This window comes from Gopherus evgoodei, chromosome 8, assembly GCF_007399415.2.
Source record: "Gopherus evgoodei ecotype Sinaloan lineage chromosome 8, rGopEvg1_v1.p, whole genome shotgun sequence".
Lineage (NCBI taxonomy): Eukaryota > Metazoa > Chordata > Testudines > Testudinidae > Gopherus > Gopherus evgoodei.
Genome location: NC_044329.1, coordinates 109405244 through 109426282, shown reverse-complemented (window position 1 = coordinate 109426282; position 21039 = coordinate 109405244). Strand labels below are relative to the sequence as shown.

The 21039-nt window shown below is 43.9% G+C and overlaps 1 protein-coding gene across 2 annotated transcripts in view; it reads left to right on the top strand.

The window, feature by feature from the left end:
• AKR1A1 (aldo-keto reductase family 1 member A1) overlaps positions 1–16168 on the top strand; it is a 43726-nt gene extending 27558 nt beyond the window's left edge. For both annotated transcript variants that reach the window (XM_030572187.1, XM_030572186.1), the window contains exons 4-9: positions 1426–1577; positions 5091–5286; positions 7003–7202; positions 8378–8450; positions 10013–10099; positions 16005–16168. In XM_030572187.1, coding sequence (XP_030428047.1) covers positions 1426–1577; positions 5091–5286; positions 7003–7202; positions 8378–8450; positions 10013–10099; positions 16005–16070 — 774 coding nt within the window. In that variant the 3' untranslated portion in view covers positions 16071–16168. The remainder of the gene's footprint in view (positions 1–1425; positions 1578–5090; positions 5287–7002; positions 7203–8377; positions 8451–10012; positions 10100–16004) is intronic.
• Positions 16169–21039: the final 4871 nt, after the last annotated feature.

Below are 21039 nucleotides of genomic sequence, written 5' to 3'. Positions count from 1 at the left end.
CAGACCGGCTTATTTTCACCTCTGCCTGAGTCTTAGACTCAGCACCTCACTTTTGGAGCCAAGAGGAGCTGAGGAGGGCCTATTAAAAAAAAGTGTGCTCAGTCTTTGTCGGGGAAGGAGCTCCTCCATGCTTTTTTTGGGCAGCCTCTCTGAAGCATTGATTTAAGTGTTTTCAGTCCACTTAGCTGTCCTCTCCAACTTTTCTCCCCCAGATTGCACCATCCCTCCTGGTGCAAGATAGGCAGGAATAATCAATACAGGGGAGGATAGGACCGTCTACTAGGCAGACTGCATCCAGTAATACTTTAAAAAATGCCAGAGTGGTTTATAACGAGTACTTTAAAAAAAATAAAAATTTCTCTGAACATCGTAGGTCAAGCACAAAAATAACAGTGAAATCGATATGGAAAAAACAAACTAAGAAGATTATAGTTATTGCTCCGATGTGTCAGTTTCCTATTCAGAGACTGCTGAAATCCTGGTTCCGTTGAAGTCAGTGGCAAAACTTCCAATGACTTCAATGAGGCCAGGATTTCACCCTTTGTATATAGTATGTAACATACACATTTTCTATTTATTTATAAATATCAAGCTGCTTAACCTTATAACTGTTTCATATGCTGGGCTTTAAGCAACTGGGCAGAGTACTTGAAACACATTTCTTACACTTGCCAAAAAAAAGTCCAAGTAGGAAGATTTATTGGGTTATTTTTATTTTTGTTGTTCTTTCCATGAGTAGCACTCTTGGTAAATAGTGTCATGAACTCAGCAAGTTACAGAAGCTAGTTGGGTCTGTCTCATGGGCATGATTCATAAAACAGAAATATAAATAAATAACAGTTTACATCTGCGTAAATGGAATAGTCTGTCCACTTTGGCCATGTGTAGTTCAGTAATGGCTAAAAAGATCAATTTGCGTGTGGAAATAATTTTTGTTGAAATTAGTTTAGAGGACAGTATTTAGATTAGTGATGGGAGAACTTGGAGAAATGTTTGTGGTTTTGCAAAACTTACTTTTTGAAACTTAATGGATTGGGAGATAGGAGGGGAGGCTGTGAGATATTTTAGAACTTTACTTTTCAATATAAAAATCTTTTTCTCTTTCCATTCTGCATCCCATGCATTTCTAAAAAATCTCATTCATAGGTTCTAAATTACTCCCTTCTTTATTTTAATTACACTCTGGTGGTTGTTTGCCTTAGGAGTTTTTTTTTTTTGAAGCATTTCAAATTAATTTATTTTCATTTAAGACTTTCCTTATGCTTTGCTAACTGCATTTGAAAAGTATCTTAAACATGGTTAGGACACAATATTTGGGTAAGGAGTCACTGGCCATTCCTTTTCTGACTAGTGCCTTTCATGTATTCAGAGAAGCCTTTGATGTAAACATGTGCAAATATGTTTTTTCCCCTCTGTCTCTAAAAGCCTGTTAAGAGGGAGGAGCTATTTGTGACATCAAAACTATGGAATACCAAGCACCACCCAGAAGATGTGGAGCCAGCCTTAAAGAAATCTCTGAAAGATCTGAAACTGGATTACCTGGATCTGTATCTCATGCACTGGCCACATGCCTTCGAGTGAGTCCTGCATGGGAGGAGAGCAGGAAGTATAAAAGTAGTGCAGACCATCTGTTTATAACTGGAGGCTAGTTACTGTGCAGCTGTGAATTTCTTGCCACAGATATTGCCTGCGAGGTATATCCTGATGTTGTTAGTATGGTGAGCTTGAAATGTCTAGTCTGGGCCACCATTGCTGTCCCTCCAAACTTGCATATGCATTTTGCCTAAGGACAGATAGACAAAGAATGTTTCCAGTTCACCCCAGTTCTTTGCATTTGAAATGAGTTTTAGCATTAGTAAAATCTGGAAACTGTCTACAAGGAAGATGGATATCTCCTGATAATTGTTCTCATTAGTTTGCAATTATAAAGCTATAAATAGTGGATTTAAACTTGAAATTAAGTCTTATCTGATTTTTAAACTGCACTAAATGTTGTTTAATAGTCAGAGCAATTAGGGAGCAGAACCAGTTTTCAGAGAGGCAGTGAAATCGTCATGATTACTAGATACGTACTGTCACAGTTCCCGAGATAACTGCACCTCTGATCCCTGCATTGCCTCTAGGAGGGTACCCTCACTTAGGTCTCAGGCCTCACCGTTTCAGGATGACTCCTAGATGGGATTTTCAATTCCTTCTGCAATTCCCTGTGATCACCTTAGCAGATCTGACTGCAGTTCAGCACCAGCAGTCCTGTTCTTTCAGGGGCAATGCCAGGGCTAACCAGTGATCAGCCAGCCTTCATAAAGCAAAGTATTATTTATTCAGAACAAAAGCATTACAGAGAAAACATGTTAAAAACAATAAATGCAGGTTTTGGTTTACCAGACAGACATCCATCTTCCACATGGAGATCATGATAGGAACAAAGTACTTCAAAGCCTTCCCACAGGGCCTGTCCCTTTTGGTCACAGTGTCATGTCAGTTCTTGGACTGAGTGAGAGTGACACCCCCCACCCCACCATTCCCCCCATCCCCAAAGTCAGGCTGGTTACTTTGTACAGTCACAATTCTTTGTTAGCTGTCCTTAACCAGCTCAAACTAGAATATGCCATTTGCAGGGGGTGGTAAGGGCGGGGGACTTCTCCAGATTTATTTACACTGTCTAGGAATCTGTATTAATTATCTCCCAGTGATTTTAGTTATTGCAGGAAATTCCTGTAACTCTTCTCTGGAGCTAACAAATTCTTGGCCCATACAGATTACATATAATATTTATAAAGTTGGTCTAGTAGCCTTTGAATATTCCATGTGTCCATAATATCTGTCACACCTCCCGAATCACAGCACTAGGTGGGCTTGGGATCTGAGTGAGTTAGCTGGAAGTGGCTTAACTAGGAGTAACAGGATTAATGAAACACATCCCTGCTGGTGTAAACTGGTGTAGTTACATTGACTTAAATGGAGTTATGTCAGTTTACACCAGCTGAGAATCTGACCTGTTATGAAGGAAAATCTTCCCGAAGGTAAGATCTATTAGCGTGGAATAGTCTCCCAGAGGAATGGTGAAGTCCTATCAGGCTTAAGTTTGGGCTTGAGTCATTTAATACTGGACTGGGTAAAACACTTAAGTATACACTGTAGGGGCCAATCTTATAGCTGTAGGAGGATGGACTAAATGTGACCTGCTATTACTTAAGTATGAGCCTCTGTCAGACCAGCTACACAGGAGATCCTCTCAACAGGCCAGCTCTCTATCAGCAGGGCCGGCTCCAGGCACCAGCTGTGCAGGCTCGTGCTTGGGGCGGCAGATTCCAGGGGGCGGCATTCGCCGCTTCAACCGCCCCTGCAGGTTTTTTTTTCTTTTTGGTTCGCTGCTCCGGCCGCCCTGTAGAGGGCAGCAGCACAGAGGAGGGGCACACCCTGCTGGGAGCAGTGCCAGGTCTGTAGCAAGCGCGGCAGGGCAACCCGCGTCCTTCCCTGCCCGCTGACCGGAGTGGTGCGGAGCCCTCCTGGCAGGCAGTGTGGCAAGCGCCCTGCTGAAGGAAGCCCTGGCTGGCCCCCTTTCCCCCTCCCCCCCCCAGCTTCCCAGGGCACTTTTGCAGGGCCGGGAGTCCCCCTGCACCTGCGCTCCAGACGGCCCACAGGTTTGTTTGTCTTCCTCCATTTCGCTGCTCCGGCTGGCCCGCAGGTTTGTTTGTCCCCCCACTCCCCCTTCACTGCTTTGGCCACACCACAGGTGTTTTTTTTGCTTGGGGTGGCAAAAAAGCCAGAGCCAGCCCTGTCTATCAGATTCAGAGGAACTCAAATTCTTGCCTCCTGGGAGCTCTCAAGGAGGCGTTTCCATTTTTATAAGTGTCATGTAACCCAAACTGGACGAGTACCACATTGTGAGTGATATAAGAAAAGACTGTTCAGCACTAGTTATATCCCTTTAGGTAACTTAGTGAGGCAATGCATTAAAGGTTCTAGTCTCTGAATGATCAGATGTAAAACAAAAACTGCTGTATGGGGAAGTTGAGCTGAAGGGTTGTACTTAAATGGGAACTGATACTTTCAGTTAGAACCACAGAGTCCATGGGTCTTGAGGACGAATCCTCTCATCCCAATACACAAAAAGCTAGAAGTGAAACCATGTTTCAGGGGCATTTCTGTTGACGTGATGCTGTTTTCCCCCTACAGCATCTCATAAGGCTGTATTCTAAATTATATTTGGTGCTCAGTCTACCCACGCACTGAGCAAGAGCCCTCCCATTCAGTCTGATGCCCCTGATCCCTCACTCCCAACTCCTGCCACTTTCGCAATCCCAACATTTTCCTTTCAACTGGGGGAGCATAGGAAAGTGTGTGTGTCTCCAGACTGAGGCAGCAGTGCAGCCAGTCAGAGATACTCCTTAAATAGCTTGGTCAGCCCCCTTCTCACCTTGCTTTCCTCAGAATCCAGTTGTATCCCTCCCACAATGCATTGTTGTGTCACCAGGCCAGCCGGATTCTGTGTTTGTTGTATGTGTTGCTGGAAACACTCCTAACCCAGGAGCAGGAAGGTGTGATTTTTATTTTTTTAAGACATATTCCCACTGGGAGCTGAGCTCATATCCACTGCTGACATTGCACTGTTCCAAGCGCCCTCTTCTGGATGAATGTAAAACCAAAGTCCCTTCGGTAGCAGGTTGGCTCCAGATGGAAGTTTAAAATTCCTATAGGAATCTTCAAAAACTCTGAAGGGATTACCTCTGTCCTGGCAAACGTTCTCTTTTTCAATCCAATATTTTCTAAGATCAGAGTCTGTGGGTGAACTGTTGCTTGAGTGTATAATGATGGCCATGTTCTCATATAGTTACTGCATTATAAGTAGATAGCTTTGAGTACAGTAAGTTACTTTGACTAAGAAAGACACCGTATACTAAGCAGTTTTCCATATGGTAAATAAGCATATTGGAATCTAAAGGAGCTGTAAGCTTATCTCACGTGGTGCCTTGTAAAGCATTTATTGGACTTTTATGAGAATTTTAAAGAATATTTCTGTTACTGGACATTTACTATAATAAAAATCTCCATGCACTGTGTTTATACTGTGTTTTGCAATGTTATAGACGAGGAGATACTCTTTTCCCAAAGAACCCTGATGGCATGATGCGTTTTGACTACACCGACTACAAGGAAACTTGGAAGGCTATGGAGAAGCTGGTGGAGAAAGGTCTGGTGAAGGCCATTGGACTGTCCAACTTCAACAGCCGTCAGATTGATGACATCCTCAACATGGCTGCTATCAAACCAGCTGTACTACAGGTGAGACAAACGCAGGCATGTGGGAATGGGCCTCTGTGTGAAAGGGCAAAGTCTGTGCAGGAAAGGTACATTAGTGTCTACTCTTCTTTATGCAGATCCTATCCATATGAGGAGTGAGCTCCTATGACCACTATTCGTTGAACACAAATAATGTGCATGGTGGTGTATGACCATAGGAGCAGAGTTAGCCCTGCACTGGAGCAGGCACCAGTGCAGGGACAGGCCTGGCTCCCACCCTATTTGTGTGTTTGGGTGAATGGGTTTCACCCTGCATGCAGGCTAGTGCAGCCCTGAGGGCTGCCCTCGTGTAGTCCCCATGAGGCTTTGCAGAAGTGCAGAATACTTGGAGTGCAAGAATGCCTGGTCATGCCTCCTCCCATCCCCTGTCTGCCCCTTACCTTCCCTAGATTGACCCCTGTAGCCAACACTTCTGCAGAGATGGCACAGATCTGTGCCAGGCACAGGAATCCCTTGTGCTGGGGCAATTCCCTGGGGATGGGTTTATGCCTGTCCTGCAACCCTTTATGCTAGCCTTTCCAAATAAAGTTAATAGAAGAAAAGTTTGCCTTCAGGGATTTCTTGGTCTAATTTGTTCCGCTTCAGCTGAAGCACTTCCATTAATCACAGCTGAAGTGGTAAGGACCATGGAGAAAGTCCCTTCCTCAGGTAGGAAAGTTCCAGAACATTTAGGTCTTTTTAGGCCAGAATTAATACCTGTAAACTCAGCCTTGAAGCCAATAAGCAGCCAGGCAGAACGTGAACACTGGTGTCAAGAATTCATGATGAGAAACTCCACTAAGCATGCAGGCTGTTGCGTTCCGCACTATCATTACTCTGAGTGGCGTTATGGCGAGAGTGCATTGCAGTAGCTTAATCTTGCAGTGACAAAGGCACGGATTATAGCAGCAAGAGCCTCACCTGGAGGGGAAAAAAGGGTCACAGCATCCTAGAGTGACGTAGATTTTAAATCAGCCATCATGGCCATTGCGAGCAGCTGGGGAATCAGCAATTTTCTGATTGTGATCACTCTGTAACAAATAGCCATCACACCCTCACAATTCAAGGGGTAAATACAATCCTGTGGGTGCTATCTAAGAGATGGAAATGAAGCCATGGAATGGCAATCTTACCTACTCCCGGTAGGGTGTGTGGGCAAGTCAACATTGCCTCAGAATCAATTCTACTAAAAGCAGCTGATCTAAGAAAATGGGAACATTATTCTAAAAATCCGTTTACAACACTGACCAAGCATGGATTAAGCTGACCAGCTGCATTCCGTTATACTGAGTGCTGTGTAAACAGGCTTGCTCAATAAATGCATTTTAGGGTATGATGGGAGGTCTTAGTGGGTCGAGCGGTTTCTCAGGCTAAGGCAATAAGTTTGCCATTCAGCTAAAAGTATTTCCAATTGGTCAAATCCTCTGTTACGTGTTGTACCAGGGAACAGGTTGTGGGGACGCTGAGTCTGTCTGAATTCAAGTTCACATCTTGCACAGAGAATTCTAGTATCTTCAGACAAGGTAGGTGAGGGTAACTTGTAGAAATCCCCACCCGCAGCTACCTCCCTTTAGTAGCTATGCAGCCTAATTCCTTTGCCATAACCTTCAAGGTGACTTCTCAGTCCTGCTAGCAGTAAACTATTGTATCATGGGAATCCAAACAACTGAAACAGACTTCAGTCCTCGTTTTCTGTTTTGTTGTGTGTTGTTATAACAGGTGGAATGTCATCCCTACCTTGCTCAGAATGAGCTAATAGCTCATTGTAATAAGCAAGGGCTGGTAGTAACAGCATACAGTCCCCTTGGCTCTCCTGATCGAATGTGGAAGCACCCCGATGAACCAGTACTTCTAGAAGAATCTGGGATCAAAAAACTGGCAGAAAAGTATGGCAAATCACCTGCTCAAATCCTCCTCAGGTACTGAACAGTTCTGAGAAAGGGTGGTATTCATCAATGGCCCTACTGACGCAAGTGGCACACAGTTAAAGGGGTTCTGACTGAGACAGTGTTTTTATTGTCTATAGAGTATTATAGGCATTAAGAGCCCTAAAATATAATTGCCTACTAGTTCATCTCTCTTCCACTTGGCAAACCATTATTTTCTCCACTATTTCTGCTGCAGCACAAGCCAGCCTAGGATTTTGATCCAATACAGCACTGAGGACTTTCTAAGGCCTTGGCTATACTGGCGCTTTATAGCGCTGCAACTTTCTCGCTCAGGGGTGTGAAAAAATCACCCTCCTGAGCGCTGCAAGATACAGTGCTGTAAAGCGCCAGTGTAAACAGTGCTGCAGCGCTGGAAGCCCGGCTCCCAGCGCTGCAAGCTAAACCCCATCAGGATGTGGAGTATGTGCAGCGCTGGGAGAGCTCTCTCCCCGTGCTGGCGCTGTGACCACACTCGCATTTCAAAGCGCTGCTGTGGCAGCGCTTTGAAGTTTCAAGTGTAGCCATACCCTAAGAGTCATAGTAGTTGTCAATGGGAAGCAGGGGGCCTCAGCAACATCTAGGACAGAGGTGGGCAAACTATGGCCCGTGGGCCACATCTGGCCCGCGGGACACTCGTGCCCGGCCTCTGAACTCCCTTTGTCACACTCATCTTTAGTCACAACAGCACAAATTTGGAGTTGGCTAGTCAGCTGGTAGAAGGTGGATGAGAGGAAGGATGATATTATGCTCAAGGGATTAGAGAACAGGAGTCTCTTCCTGGTTTACCTTTTGGAAGTTAATGGGGCCAAAATTTTCTAAAGGGTTTAGCAGTCCAGCTTGAGACATCTTGCTCTTATTTCAGTTTTTTCAAAACTGATCAGCTGCAGCTCTCAATGAAGTAGTCTAGTGACTATTCTGTCTTGCTCAAGATTGGTGTTGACCGGTTCTAAGGTAAACCCTTGTCCAGCTCACCTCACAGCCATCAATGCTCAGAAAGGGGTTCAAGGTGCAGGGAGTAAATATATGTAAAATACCATCAAGTGAAAGAGAGAATTGTTTGCTTGGAACAGATGTTTCTGGGTGTCATCATGTTCTTCTTCCCCCCTCCTTACCCCCCCGGTTGCATGTGTAGAAGTTGAGGTTTTTCTTCCTTCCCTGTGTAATAGGTGGCAAGTACAGCGTAAGGTTGTTTCCATTCCCAAGAGTGTCACTCCGGCCCGCATTCTGCAAAATCTCCAGGTAAGAGCTCTTTTATTAGCAATGCAAATACTTAATATCTTTCCTTAGAGGGAAAATCTGTTAGTAACTGCACAACACAAAAAAGAGGGTGCTCATCCCAAGACTCATTACCAGCTCTCCAGTTATATACAGGTCTGTAGACGCAGATGGGTGGAAAGAATTTTTGGAAAAGAAACTCATTTAAGTTTTGAGTGACAGAAGGGTTTGGTCACCCACTCCTTGTTTTTAAATGAAAATCCCTTGTCTTTCCTAATTTAGCAGTGGAGTTTGCCCTTATATAGATAAGTAAACAGTAACTTGTCTTAAAATGGTATTGGCAAAACAATTTTTGGAAAGAACTGCCACTCCTTTTTTATTATTCCCATTCAATGGCTAGGGTGTCTGGAATCAGCTGCTGTTCTGATTATACTCTTTAGCAGAAATAGGATTAGTGAGGGTAGAATTTTAAAGAAACTCTTTCCTGAGCTACAGTTGAGCCAATTCACTTCACTTTAGAAGTCCCTGGAAACCAAAGTTTTAAAGTTATTTTAAGGTAAGTCTGTCTGGGTCAGATCTTGAGATCTTTGCTCAGCCCTTACTCAGGCAAAATTTATTGGGAGTTTGGCTGGATAAGATTAAAATCTTGGGTGTAATTCTGCAACTCTTGCAACTCAAGCCAAATTCTGCCCTCCATTACACTGGTATAAATCTTGAGTAATACCACTGAGTTTAATGGCATGACACTGATGTAGACACAGAGTAACTGAGAACAGAATTTGGCCCATTGATTAGCGCTTATTCACAGAAGCAGTCCCACTGATTTCTGTGGGACTGCGTCTGTGACAGAGCACTATTCAGTGTGAGCAAGAATGCACGTGTAGTATCAGGCCCTGAGTAAAGACCTCCAGATTTAGCCAGCCCTGTATCTCATTTTTTGTCAAATTGCTTCAACTCCTGTTAAAGAACAAATGTAAAAAAGACAGGACCAATCCTGACTCGGTTCTTAGTTTGAGTTTTGCTTGAGTACAAACTAAGTAGAAACTTCAGGATTTGGCCTGTATAGAGAGATTTTCTCTTAATCTCTAATTTTCAGTGCTTCCCAGTGGAAAATGAAATCTCTGCATCAGGAGGCTGTCAAGACTACAGCTTCCAGTATGATAGTTAATTCTTTTGTAATACTGTTTCAAACACAGTGTTTAATCATTTACCCTTTTAAAATTTAAATACAGTTATTAGAATTTCTAATATTGCAGTGAGCTTTTCCTTTAAAGTCCAGACAAAAGCATTCTGTAATGACATTTTAAATTATTCCAGTCTATTGTTCTTTTGTGTGTGTATTGGTACTGTTGCAAGGCCCCAGGTTGATGCTTCTAGATGTTACTATATCATTCTGTGTCTTGGTATACTGAGGCATGCAGGTGCAAGCCACCCCCCCTCGTTTGTTGGGTCTCTGAAGGAGATCAGGCTAGAGAGAAGTGGGCTGTAATTGTTACACAGGGAACAAGACAGGGTGGCAAGGTTTGGGAGCTACGGAGACGGGCAACCACAGTCCAAGAATAAAGCTTTAATTTTTTTTGTTTTAGGTGTTTGACTTTAATCTCACAGGAGAAGAGATGGATCACATTGGAACCCTGAATAAAAACTGGCGATACATTGTGCCAGTGGTTACAGTAAGTTTCTCTGGCTGGGTCGGGGGAGAAAGTGTGTATGCGTGTGTGTTTTTTGTCTCAGTGCTCTTCCTTTCATCATCCCCTACCAGAGCTATTGGTGGACAAAACATTGCATCTTATTAGGGTAATGAAGATGGAGATAAACGTTTCATAAAAGATTAGTGAGGGAATTGTAGATGAGGCATGTGGGGGTACTGGACGGCTAGGTTAGTGGCTGTGTTGATATATTAAAGCACCTTTAGCTTGTCTCAGTATGCTCAAAGCCCAGGCACAGCCAGCTGGCTTGAAAAGTGTGCAAGAGTCAAAAGGAAGAGGATGCTGTTCTCTGCAACTAATGCCCAGAGAGGGATTATTGAAGAAATGCTCCCTGCTTCCCCACCCTCCCTATCAGCATCATGGTGATTCATTAAGCAGATGAGACAAAAGAGGGTAGTTCAAAGTGCTAGCTCATCCAGCTGGGAAGAGGCTAAATGCTGTGCAGCTGGGCTTCAAAGATGCAAACGAAACAGGAAAAAATGAGATGGGAAGTATTTTAAATGGGAATCTAGTGCCCCGTCTGAGTGAGACCCTCCACAAGTACTCCTGTTCTTTTTGCAGATACAGACTAACACGGCTGCTACTCTGAAACCTTTAAAAAAAAATGCTTTAAAAAGAACAGGAGTACTTGTGGCACTTTAAAGACTAACAAATTTATTTCAGCATAAGCTTTCGTGGGCTACAGCCACTTCACTGGATGCACAAAATGGAACACAAAGAAAGAAGATATTTATACGTACAGAGAACATGAAAGATTGGAAGTAGCCTTGCCAACTGTAAGAGGCCAATCAATTGAGATGAGCTAGCATCAGCAGGAGAAAAAAAAAACTTTGAAGTGATAATCAAGATGACCCATAGAAGGTCTTCACTGAGAAGTCTGAAGGAATGTCTAGTATAGTGAATGCTTACTGGAAGAGGGTAGGTTTAGAAGATAAAATAAAAAAAGAGCAAGTAAAAAATCACTTAGAAAAGTTAGATGCCTGCAAGTCACCTAGAATACTCAAGGAGTTAATAGAAGAGGTATCTGAGCCTCTAGCTATTATCTTTGGGAAATCATGGGAGACGGGGGAGATTCCAGAAGACTGGAAGGGGGCAAATATAGTGCCCATCTATAAAAAGGGAAATAAAAACAACCCAGGAAACTACAGACCAGTTAGTTTAACTTCTGTGCCAGGGAAGATAATGGAGCAGGTAATCAAAGAAATCATCTGCAAACACTTGGAAGGTGGTAAGGTGATAGGGAATAGCCAGCATGGATTTGTAAAGAACAAATCGTGTCAAACTAATCTGATAGCGTTCTTTGATAGGATAACGAGCCTTGTGGATAAGGGAGAAGCGGTGGATGTGATATACCTAGACTTTAGTAAGGCATTTGATACGGTCTCGCATGATATTCTTATAGATAAACTAGGAAAGTACAATTTAGATGGGGCTACTGTAAGGTGGGTGCATAACTGGCTGGATAACCGTACTCAGAGAGTAGTTGTTAATGGCTCCCAATCCTGCTGGAAAGGTATAACAAGTGGGGTTCCGCAGGGGTCTGTTTTGGGACCGGTTCTGTTCAATATCTTCATCAACGATTTAGATGTTGGCATAGAAAGTACGCTTATTAAGTTTGCGGACGATACCAAACTAGGAGGGATTGCAACTGCTTTGGAGGACAGGGTCAAAATTCAAAATGATCTGGACAAATTGGAGAAATGGTCTGAGGTAAACAGGATGAAGTTCAATAAAGATAAATGCAAAGTGCTCCACCTAGGAAGGAACAATCAGTTTCACACATACAGAATGGGAAGAGACTGTCTAGAAAGGAGTATGGCAGAAAGAGATCTAGGGGTCATAGTAGACCACAAGCTTAATATGAGTCAACAGTGTGATACTGTTGCAAAAAAAGCAAACGTGATTCTGGGATGCATTAACAGGTGTGTTGTAAACAAGACACGAGAAGTCATTCTTCCGCTTTACTCTGCGCTGGTTAGGCCTCAACTGGAGTATTGTGTCCAGTTCTGGGCACTGCATTTCAAGAAAGATGTGGAGAAATTGGAGAGGGTCCAGAGAAGAGCAACAAGAATGATGAAAGGTCTTGAGAACATGACCTATGAAGGAAGGCTGAAGGAATTGGGTTTGTTTAGTTTGGAAAAGAGAAGACTGAGAGGGGACATGATAGCAGTTTTCAGGTATCTAAAAGGGTGTCATCAGGAGGAGGGAGAAAACTTGTTCACCTTAGCCTCTAAGGATAGAACAAGAAGCAATGGGCTTAAACTGCAGCAAGGGAGATTTAGGTTGGACTTTAGGAAAAAGTTCCTAACTGTCAGGGTAGTTAAACACTGGAATAGATTGCCTAGGGAAGTTGTGGAATCTCCATCTCTGGAGATATTTAAGAGTAGGTTAGATAAATGTCTATTAGGGATGGTCTAGACAGTATTTGGTCCTGCCATGAGGGCAGGGGACTGGACTCGATGACCTCTCGAGGTCCCTTCCAGTACTAGAGTCTATGAGTCTATAAGGTGTGAGGAGAACTTAACATGGGGAAATAGATTCAATTAGTGTAATGACCAACCATTCCCAGTCTCTGTTTAAACCTAAGTTAATTGTATCTAATTTGCATATTAATTTGAGTTCAGCGGTCTCTCTTTGAAGTCTGTTTTTGAAGTTTTTTTGTTGCAAAATTGACACCTTCATGTCTGTCACTGAGTGGTTAGAGAGGTTTGTACCTGGAGAGTTCAGAGGATCTGACTCAGCAGTTGGTCAAACTTTTATGTATTTATAATATGCTTTTATATCTGAAGATTAATCACGTGTAAAACTCTTAGCATGTTTCCATGTGCTGGTTAGTCCTCTGCTTTTTAATCACTATTTCCAGTGTCCCCTAGTGGCCCGGGTGAAGAACAAAATGTACCACACACTGTAAATAATTCACTGGGGCCCAAGCTGTTGGTTTCAAAAGAGTAGGTGGAATATTTACTCGTAGAAAAAAATCCCTGAGATGTTTTTTCATGCAGCAATCCTAATCTGTCTCTCTCTAACATCAGATGCGTATGACTGGTAGTGAGCTTTACAGAAGAAAGCGTTGGCTGACTGGCAGGAGCTTGGCACCTTGAAAAGTGCATCTCCTCTCTCTGGAAGCTTTCTGGTGCCATGCTTAAATGCCACCCCCTCAAAAGTCTATATTCAATTAGAGGACATGGATGAAATCCTGCTCCTAAAGAAGCCAAATGGGAGTTTTGCCAAGACTTGGGTGGAACCAGAATTTCCAACTATGTGTTTAGTGGCTAGGAGTCAGGACTCCTGAGTTCAATAACCAACCCTGCCGCTGCCTCACCGTGTGACTTTGAGCAAGTTACTTAACTTCTCTGCCTCAGTGTATTCATCTGTCAAACTGGCATCACCACACTTTCTCTGTGATATCTCACAGGAGTGTTGAGAGTTAGACCAATAATTAATATTTTAAGTGCTTTGCAAAGTACACACATTATAGCAATTACAGGGAAATCCCGCTATAATGCGCCCCGCAAGAACGCGAATTTGGCTATAATGCGATTGTAAGGTGGCTCTGGCCACCCCAGGCCAAAAAAAAAAAAAAAAAAAAGCAGCTGGAGCGCCACGGAAGCACAAAAAAGAAAAACAAAAAAACCCATCAGAGCACCGCCGAAACGTGCAAAAAAAAAAATATGGCCAGAGTGCCGCAGACGTGCAAAAGAGGAAAAAAAAAGAGAAAGAAAAAAGAAAAAAACGGCCAGAGCATCGCTGAATCACAAAAAAACCCAAAACAAGCAAACAAACAAAAAACGGCCAGAGTGCCGCTGAATCACAAAAAAAACCAAAACAAGCAAACAAACAAAAAACGGCCAGAGCGCCGCTGAAGCGCAAACAAAAACAAAAACAGAACGGCCGGAGCGGCACTGAAGCGCAAAAAAGAAAAAAAGGGAAAAAAAGAGGCTGGAGTGCCCCTGAAGGAAAAAAAACAAATAAACAAACCAAAAAATGGAATGTGCCTTCCCCACTGCCTCCTCCCGCCTACACCCGCTCACCCTTTTGGTGAGAAGAGCCATTCTCCTCCCCAGCTGCTCCTTGCTCTTCCTTTGCCCCTTGCACGTCTCCCCTGCTCTCCCCAAGTGTTTCCCTCTCTCGCTGCATGGCTGAGAGCCCCCACTGCTGGAGCTGCACCCTTTCAGTTACTGCTGTGGGCAGTTCACAAATGAAAGTAGTTTTCTGCCCAAGAGAAATCGACAGGCTTGAAACTGACCAGCTTGAAATGGTAAACCCCGCTATACCGCAACCCTGCATTTAGCGCTACCCAATTTTTTGGACCTCAGACATGTTTCATAGATTCATAGATTTATAGACTCTAGGACTGGAAGGGACCTCGAAAGGTCATCGAGTCCAGTTCCCTGCCCTCATGGCAGGACCAAATACTGTCTAGACCATCCTTGATAGACATTTATCTAACCTACCCTTAAATATCTCCAGAGATGGAGATTTCACAACCTTCCTAGGCAATTTATTCTGGTGTTTAACTACCCTGACAGTTAGGAACTTTTTCCTAATGTCCAACCTAAATCTCCCTTGCTGCAGTTTAAGCCCATTGCTTCTTGTTCTATCCTTAGAGGCTAAGGTGAACAAGTTTTCTCCCTCCTCCTGATGACACCCTTTTAGATACCTGAAAAATGCTATCATGTCCCCTCTGTCTTCTCTTTTCCAAACTAAATAAACCCAATTCTTTCAGCCTTCCTTCATAGGTCATGTTTTCAAGACCTTTAATCATTCTTGTTGCTCTTCTCTGGACCCTCTCCAATTTCTCCACATCTGTCTTGAAATGCGGTGCCCAGAACTGGACACAATATTCCAACTGAGGCCTAACCAGCACACAGAAGAGCGGAAGAATGACTTCTCGTGTCTTGTTTAGAACACACCTGTTAATGCATCCAGAATCACGTTTGCTTTTTTTGCAACAATATCACACTGTTGACTCATATTTAGCTTGTGGTCCACTATGACTCCTAGATCTCTTTCTGCCATACTCCTTCCTAGACAGTCTCTTCCCATTCTGTATGTGTGAAACTGATTGTTCCTTCCTAAGTGGAGCACTTTGCATTTGTCTTTATTGAACTTCATCCGGTTTACCTCAGACCATTTCTCCAATTTGTCCAGATCATGTTGAATTTTGACGCTGTCCTCCAAAGCAGTTGCAATCCCTCCCAGTTTGGTATCATCTGCAAACTTAATAAGCGTACTTTCTACGCCAACATCTAAGTCGTTGATGAAGATATTGAACAGAACCGGTCCCAAAACAGACCCCTGCGGAACCCCACTTCTTATACCTTTCCAGCAGGATTGGGAGCCATTAATAACTACTCTGTGAGTATGGTTAGCCAGCCAGTTGTGCACCCACCTTATAGTAGCCCCATCTAATTGTATTTGCCTAGTTTATCGATAAGGATATCATGCGAGACCATATCAAATGCCTTACTAAAGTCTAGGTATACCACATCCACCGCTTCTCCCTTATCCACAAGACTCGTTATTGTATCAAAGAAAGCTATCAGATTGGTTTGACACGATGTTATAGCGGGGTTTCACTGTATTAGGTAAATGTTGCAAATAAGGAGCCCTAATTGTTCTTAATCCAATTCCTCAAGCCCTAGCCACTAAAAGTTATATTTGTTGCAGGCTACAGAGAATTCTCTTGGAAAAAGATTTTCTAGTAATCCTATGCCTTGGGGAGAAGGGGGAGCTGTGATTGTTAAAGATATCCTTGCTAAGGACTGGGAAGTAAAGGAAACTAGATTCTGCATGGTTCAGTTTTTAATTTAAAGCAAGAACTGGATTTTCATCTTTCTGACTCAGATTGTCTTTTTTTATTTCACAGGTGAATGGAAAACTAGTAGCAAGAGATGCTGGACACCCCCTTTATCCTTTCAATGACCCCTATTAACTACAGTAGATTGGGTATTAGAATAGGACTCCGTGCACTCGTTCCTCAAGTAAAAAGAACAGGAGTACTTGTGGCCCCTTAGAGACTCAAATAAATTCGTTAGTCTCTAATGGGCCACAAGTACTCCTGTTTTTTTTTTTGCAGATACGCGGCTGCTACTCGGAAACCTGTTCCTAACCTAATTGTTGCCTTTGTTTATCAAAAATCTTTCCAAATAAAATCTGATGTTCTAAATATTAGGCTTCTGTGGGTTTCCTTGTAGCATAAGTATATTATGTATAATGCATCCTCTTCCTCCAGATGATGTAATACCTACATCAGTGCTTATTATAATACACTGTATGCTCCTGCTATGAGGAAATGTATGATGTCCATGGGAGCAGGCGAGGGAATCGATATCATGAAAGATGTACAGACCCTTAAAATATAAAACTAGGATAATACACTAGTTTTGAATGGGGATATGTGCATAAAACAATTCTGAAGTCTTTCACAAGTGTGTGGATTAAAACCGAAATAACAGGGTTTAGTTCTTATAATTTGTCTTATTTCTTTGGGGCTATACAGGGGTCTGTAAGATTACTCTTCCTTCCTCGGCTTTATTTGCCTGTTACGGAAAAATAAATGCAGAGCATGGCTCTAGTTCATCCCCATTTCTACTTGACGTTCAGTTTCAAATGTAACAAGTTTCAGTTGTCCTGTCCTGAAAGCGTCTCACCTTGGCAGCTTCTGAAGGAACTTTTCTGGAAGCTTTGCCTATCTTTTCACCTAACCCAGACTCAGCAGCAGCTATCCAATTCAGATTTTGGGAGGATCCTGGATTAGTTCCTAATGATACCACAGGTGCAGCTAGGGCCTGTTACAAGATCCCTTCCAGCTTCTTTACTGAGTAGCCAGCATGGTCTAATCTAGCAGATGCTGGACTGGGAGTCAGAAGAGCTAGCTTGTATTCCTGGCTCTGCCATTGTCCTCTAGCATGACCTTGGGTAAGTCACTTCCTCTCTAGGCCTTGTTTTTTGTCCTCCCCCACCACCCCTTTGCCTTACCTTGCCTGTTAGCTCTTCAGGGTAGGAACTATCTATCTTACATGCTTGTACAATGCTTAGCATGATGGGACCTGAAACAAATCTCCCCCTCCCAGAGCACCCACTTCTGCCAAAACATAGTGTGGTCACCACTTTGTCTAGTTTGATTTCTTTCCCTCTGGTCCACCAATGCTGATACTGAGCCTTACATCCTGTTTAATGCTTTTTCTTCAGGTCCCCTTATTATTAACAGTAAACCAAGGAGACTCTGCCGCCTCCTGTAGGCTTTACATGGTATATAGCACATAATTCCCCTTCAGTCCAGGGTTTACAATATAGATAGCTATTCAGTTCTGCTCCACGCCTGAGAGATGAGATACAGGCTTCACAGTGTCTCTAACAAATAATTCCCCTTCCCATCAGGGATCAGGTTTCTGTTGTTCTCTCTTTTCTCATTCAGTCCAGGGACCCCTGCAAGAATTCACTCCTTTAATCTCTGTGCCAGCACTACTGAATGCTGCTCAAGCCTCCCTGTTCCCTGGAAGGGCCTGCAGAATTTTCCACCCTTGCAGCTTTGCCCTGAAACTGAACATGGTTCTTCCTTTTAAGACCGTCCCTGGAAGTCTACTTCTTTCTTCAGATGTTTCATTTTGGGCTGATTATCCTATTTCTCCCTTCCTAGCTCCCAAGCCTGATTTGTCTCCTCACTCCAGCTGCTATCCTACTCCTAACCAGGCCAAACTATCCCTTGTTAGGTCATAGAACTGAGAACTACTTCCTTTAAAAGGGCTCAGTTGCTGTAGACAGGACATCTAGGAACTAACCATACATTTAGTTTTGTTCCTTATTATTTGTAAGCAGCAGCATGGTCTTATGAAGTAAGCACGGGACTTGTATGCAGTAATCCTTTACTCTCTAATACCATCAGACACTGATTCCTTCTATAGCCATGGTGCAGTCATTTAACTTCCCGATTTAGTTTAGCCACCTGCAAAATTGAGTTAATTTACAATGCTGGAGACAGGGCATTATAAAGGGACATGTTGGCCTGGATTGTCAGACTTAAAACAAAGGGCTGCCTTAAATTTTTGAGCTTGCCACTTGGACACTGTCATAAGCTGTAAGGAAAAAAATAATTTAACTGCTAGTAGGTGAAAAGTAATTTAATTTCTTTTTCCATAGTACTGGATAAAAAAAATGAGAAGTGAAAGTGTGATTCTGTGTATAAAAATGGTAAAAAGATAATGCTGGGTTTAACAAATTTTGGCATCACACAAAATTCATAGATTTTTAGTCCAGAAGGGACCATTATGGTCATGTAGTCTGACCTTCTGCATAACAGAGGCCATTAAAGTTTCATCCAGAGATTCCTGCATTAAGCCTAACAGTTTGTGGTTGAACTGGAGCCCATCTCTTAGACATCCAATGTTCATTTGAACTGTAAAGGATGGAGAGTTTTCACTATCTCTTGGTAACATATTCCACAGTATGTAAATTATAGTGCTTTCTTGCATTAATATAATTGCTAAGCAACCAGACATTTTCTTTAGCAAACAATTGTAGAAGTTGAAGATGAAGCCATACTATTCCTGTTCTGTGTCATCTTGACTTCAAGAATCCCTGTTTTAATTGCTGTTCTAGGTTAATCAAACATGGATAACTATTAGAATGTGTTCTCATTGCTGATTGGTAAAGTACTAGTTTCTTTTATTGATTCTTCTCTTTGCAGATGATATAGTTGAAAGTACTGTGTATACTGTAATTAGACACTAACATCTTTCCAAGGAAAATTATTTAATCTACATGTATTATTTCCCCCCTTTTTTTTTTGATAATTGTATGCTCATAAAGAATTTGTTCAGTGTTTATGGCTTGACCTAGATGTAGAAAATTGCAAATACCAGAAACCTAATTAAAGTATCTTAAAAAGGTACTTCAGTGGAAAATGCAAGGAACACCATATTAGATAACGAAGGAATAAGCAGCCTGTAGCCAATTTTTTTCCTAACCCACAAATTATACCCTGAGGCAGGAAGGCTTGTACTGATTGATAAATATCTGTGAATGTTCTCTGTTCCTTTTTTGAATTGTACTAAATTGTTGACATAAATTATACCTTGAGGCATTGAGTTTCACATGTTAATTATGGATTGTTTTTGTTTATTTTTTTCCCTTTGTATTGGGTTTAAATTTGCTGCCCTTCAATGTAATTGTTCTTGGATTATGCACAAGGATAAGAGTGTGTCCGACTCCTCCTTTCTATCATTCACAATTGGTCTACCTCTATCATGTCTCCTCTTAGGCACCTGTGCTTTTGCCTCTAATTGTCTCCTTGCACCTAAAAATTCCCAACCATTCCACTCTCTGAGTCCTCTCATAAGGAAGTCAATGCCTCTAACCCTTTCTGTTGCCTGTTTCTTAGTTCTGTGCTATCCCTTTTGAGGTAGGATGACCTGAACTGGACACAGCATTTCAGGGAAAGGTATAGCATTGACTTATATCAGGGGTGGGCAAACTTTTTTGGCCCGAGGGCCACATCACAAATTGCAAAACTGTATGGAGGGCTGTGTAGGGAAGGCTATGTCCCCCCAAACAGCCCCCCTCCCACTTCCCGTCTCCTGACTGCCCCCCTCAGAACCACCAACCCATCCAAGCCCTCTTGGTACTTGTCCTCTGACTGCCCCCTCCTGGGACCCCACCCCCTATTGAAACCCCTCCTGACTGCACCAACTCATATCCACACCCCCACCCCAGGGCTTCCATGCTTATCCAACCCCCCCTGACTGCACCTTCCCCCCCAGAACCTCCTCCCATCCAACTGCTCCCTGGGAGTCCCTACCTCTTATCCAACCTCACCACCCCCTTACCATGCTGCTCACAGCAGCAGGAGCTTGCAGCCCTGCTGCCTGGCCGGAGCCTGCCACACTGTTTGGCAGGAGCCGCAGGCCAGAGCACTGACAGCATGGCAAGCTTAGGCTGCAGCGTAGGGGAGACAGCAGGGGACAGCAGTCCTCCCCAGCCGGCAGCTCAAGGGCTGGGCAGGATGGTCCTGCAGGCCATAATTTGCGCACCTCTGATTTATATGATGGGATTATTTGAATGTTCACCTCTATTCTTTATACCTTTTAGAACATTGTTTACTTTTTATGACTGCTATTAGCTGTTGAGCAAAAGATTATTGGCCTGGGGTAGCGGGAGGGCTGTTCAGTGTGGGAAAGGGGGTGGCGTACACTTTGTCTAAAGGGCAGCCCCAACACTCCTGGTGCTGTCCCTGTGTGGAGCTAACGCCCCCTTAGGCTGGGGAGCACCCACTCCTCTATTTTAGCACGTTTTAACTGCGTGCACCTCGCTGCCATGATAAAGGAGCCGCGGACGTGCCTTGGCATGTGCTCCTGCGGCCGGTGCGGCCCATGAGAGGCAGATGTTCCCGGGAAGTGCCATGGGGCGCGCACAGTGGCAGCAGCGGGTCCCCTGCAGCGGGAGGGCCTAGGCCAGTGGAAGGGGCTGGGCTGAGTGGGTGCGAGTCTCGCCACAGGGGTTGTGCTGAAGGAAAGTGCACGGGGCAGACCCCAGCAGCAGGGCTGGGGGCGCTGCACCAGGGGCCTGGCTAGGCCAGGCAGAGGGCCTGGGCTGCGGGCTCCCTGGAGGGATCGGGCCTGCACGGTATACTGCAAGGACTCCGAGGCTGGAGGCCGCGGGGAAGATGGCGGCAGCCGCAGCCCCTCTCTTTTCATCGTTCGTCCCCACAGCGGGCCAGCCCCTGCAGACTGCCCTCCCCTCCGACTACGTTTCCCAGCATGCTCTGCGAACTACCTTTCCCAGCAAGCTGCGCGGTTGTCTCTAGACTACCTTTCCCAGCAGGCCGTGCGTCGGTCACGCAGAGGCGCGCCTTGGGGACTACGTTTCCCTGCACTGCCGTGCAGCCCCGGCTTCGGAGAGGGCCG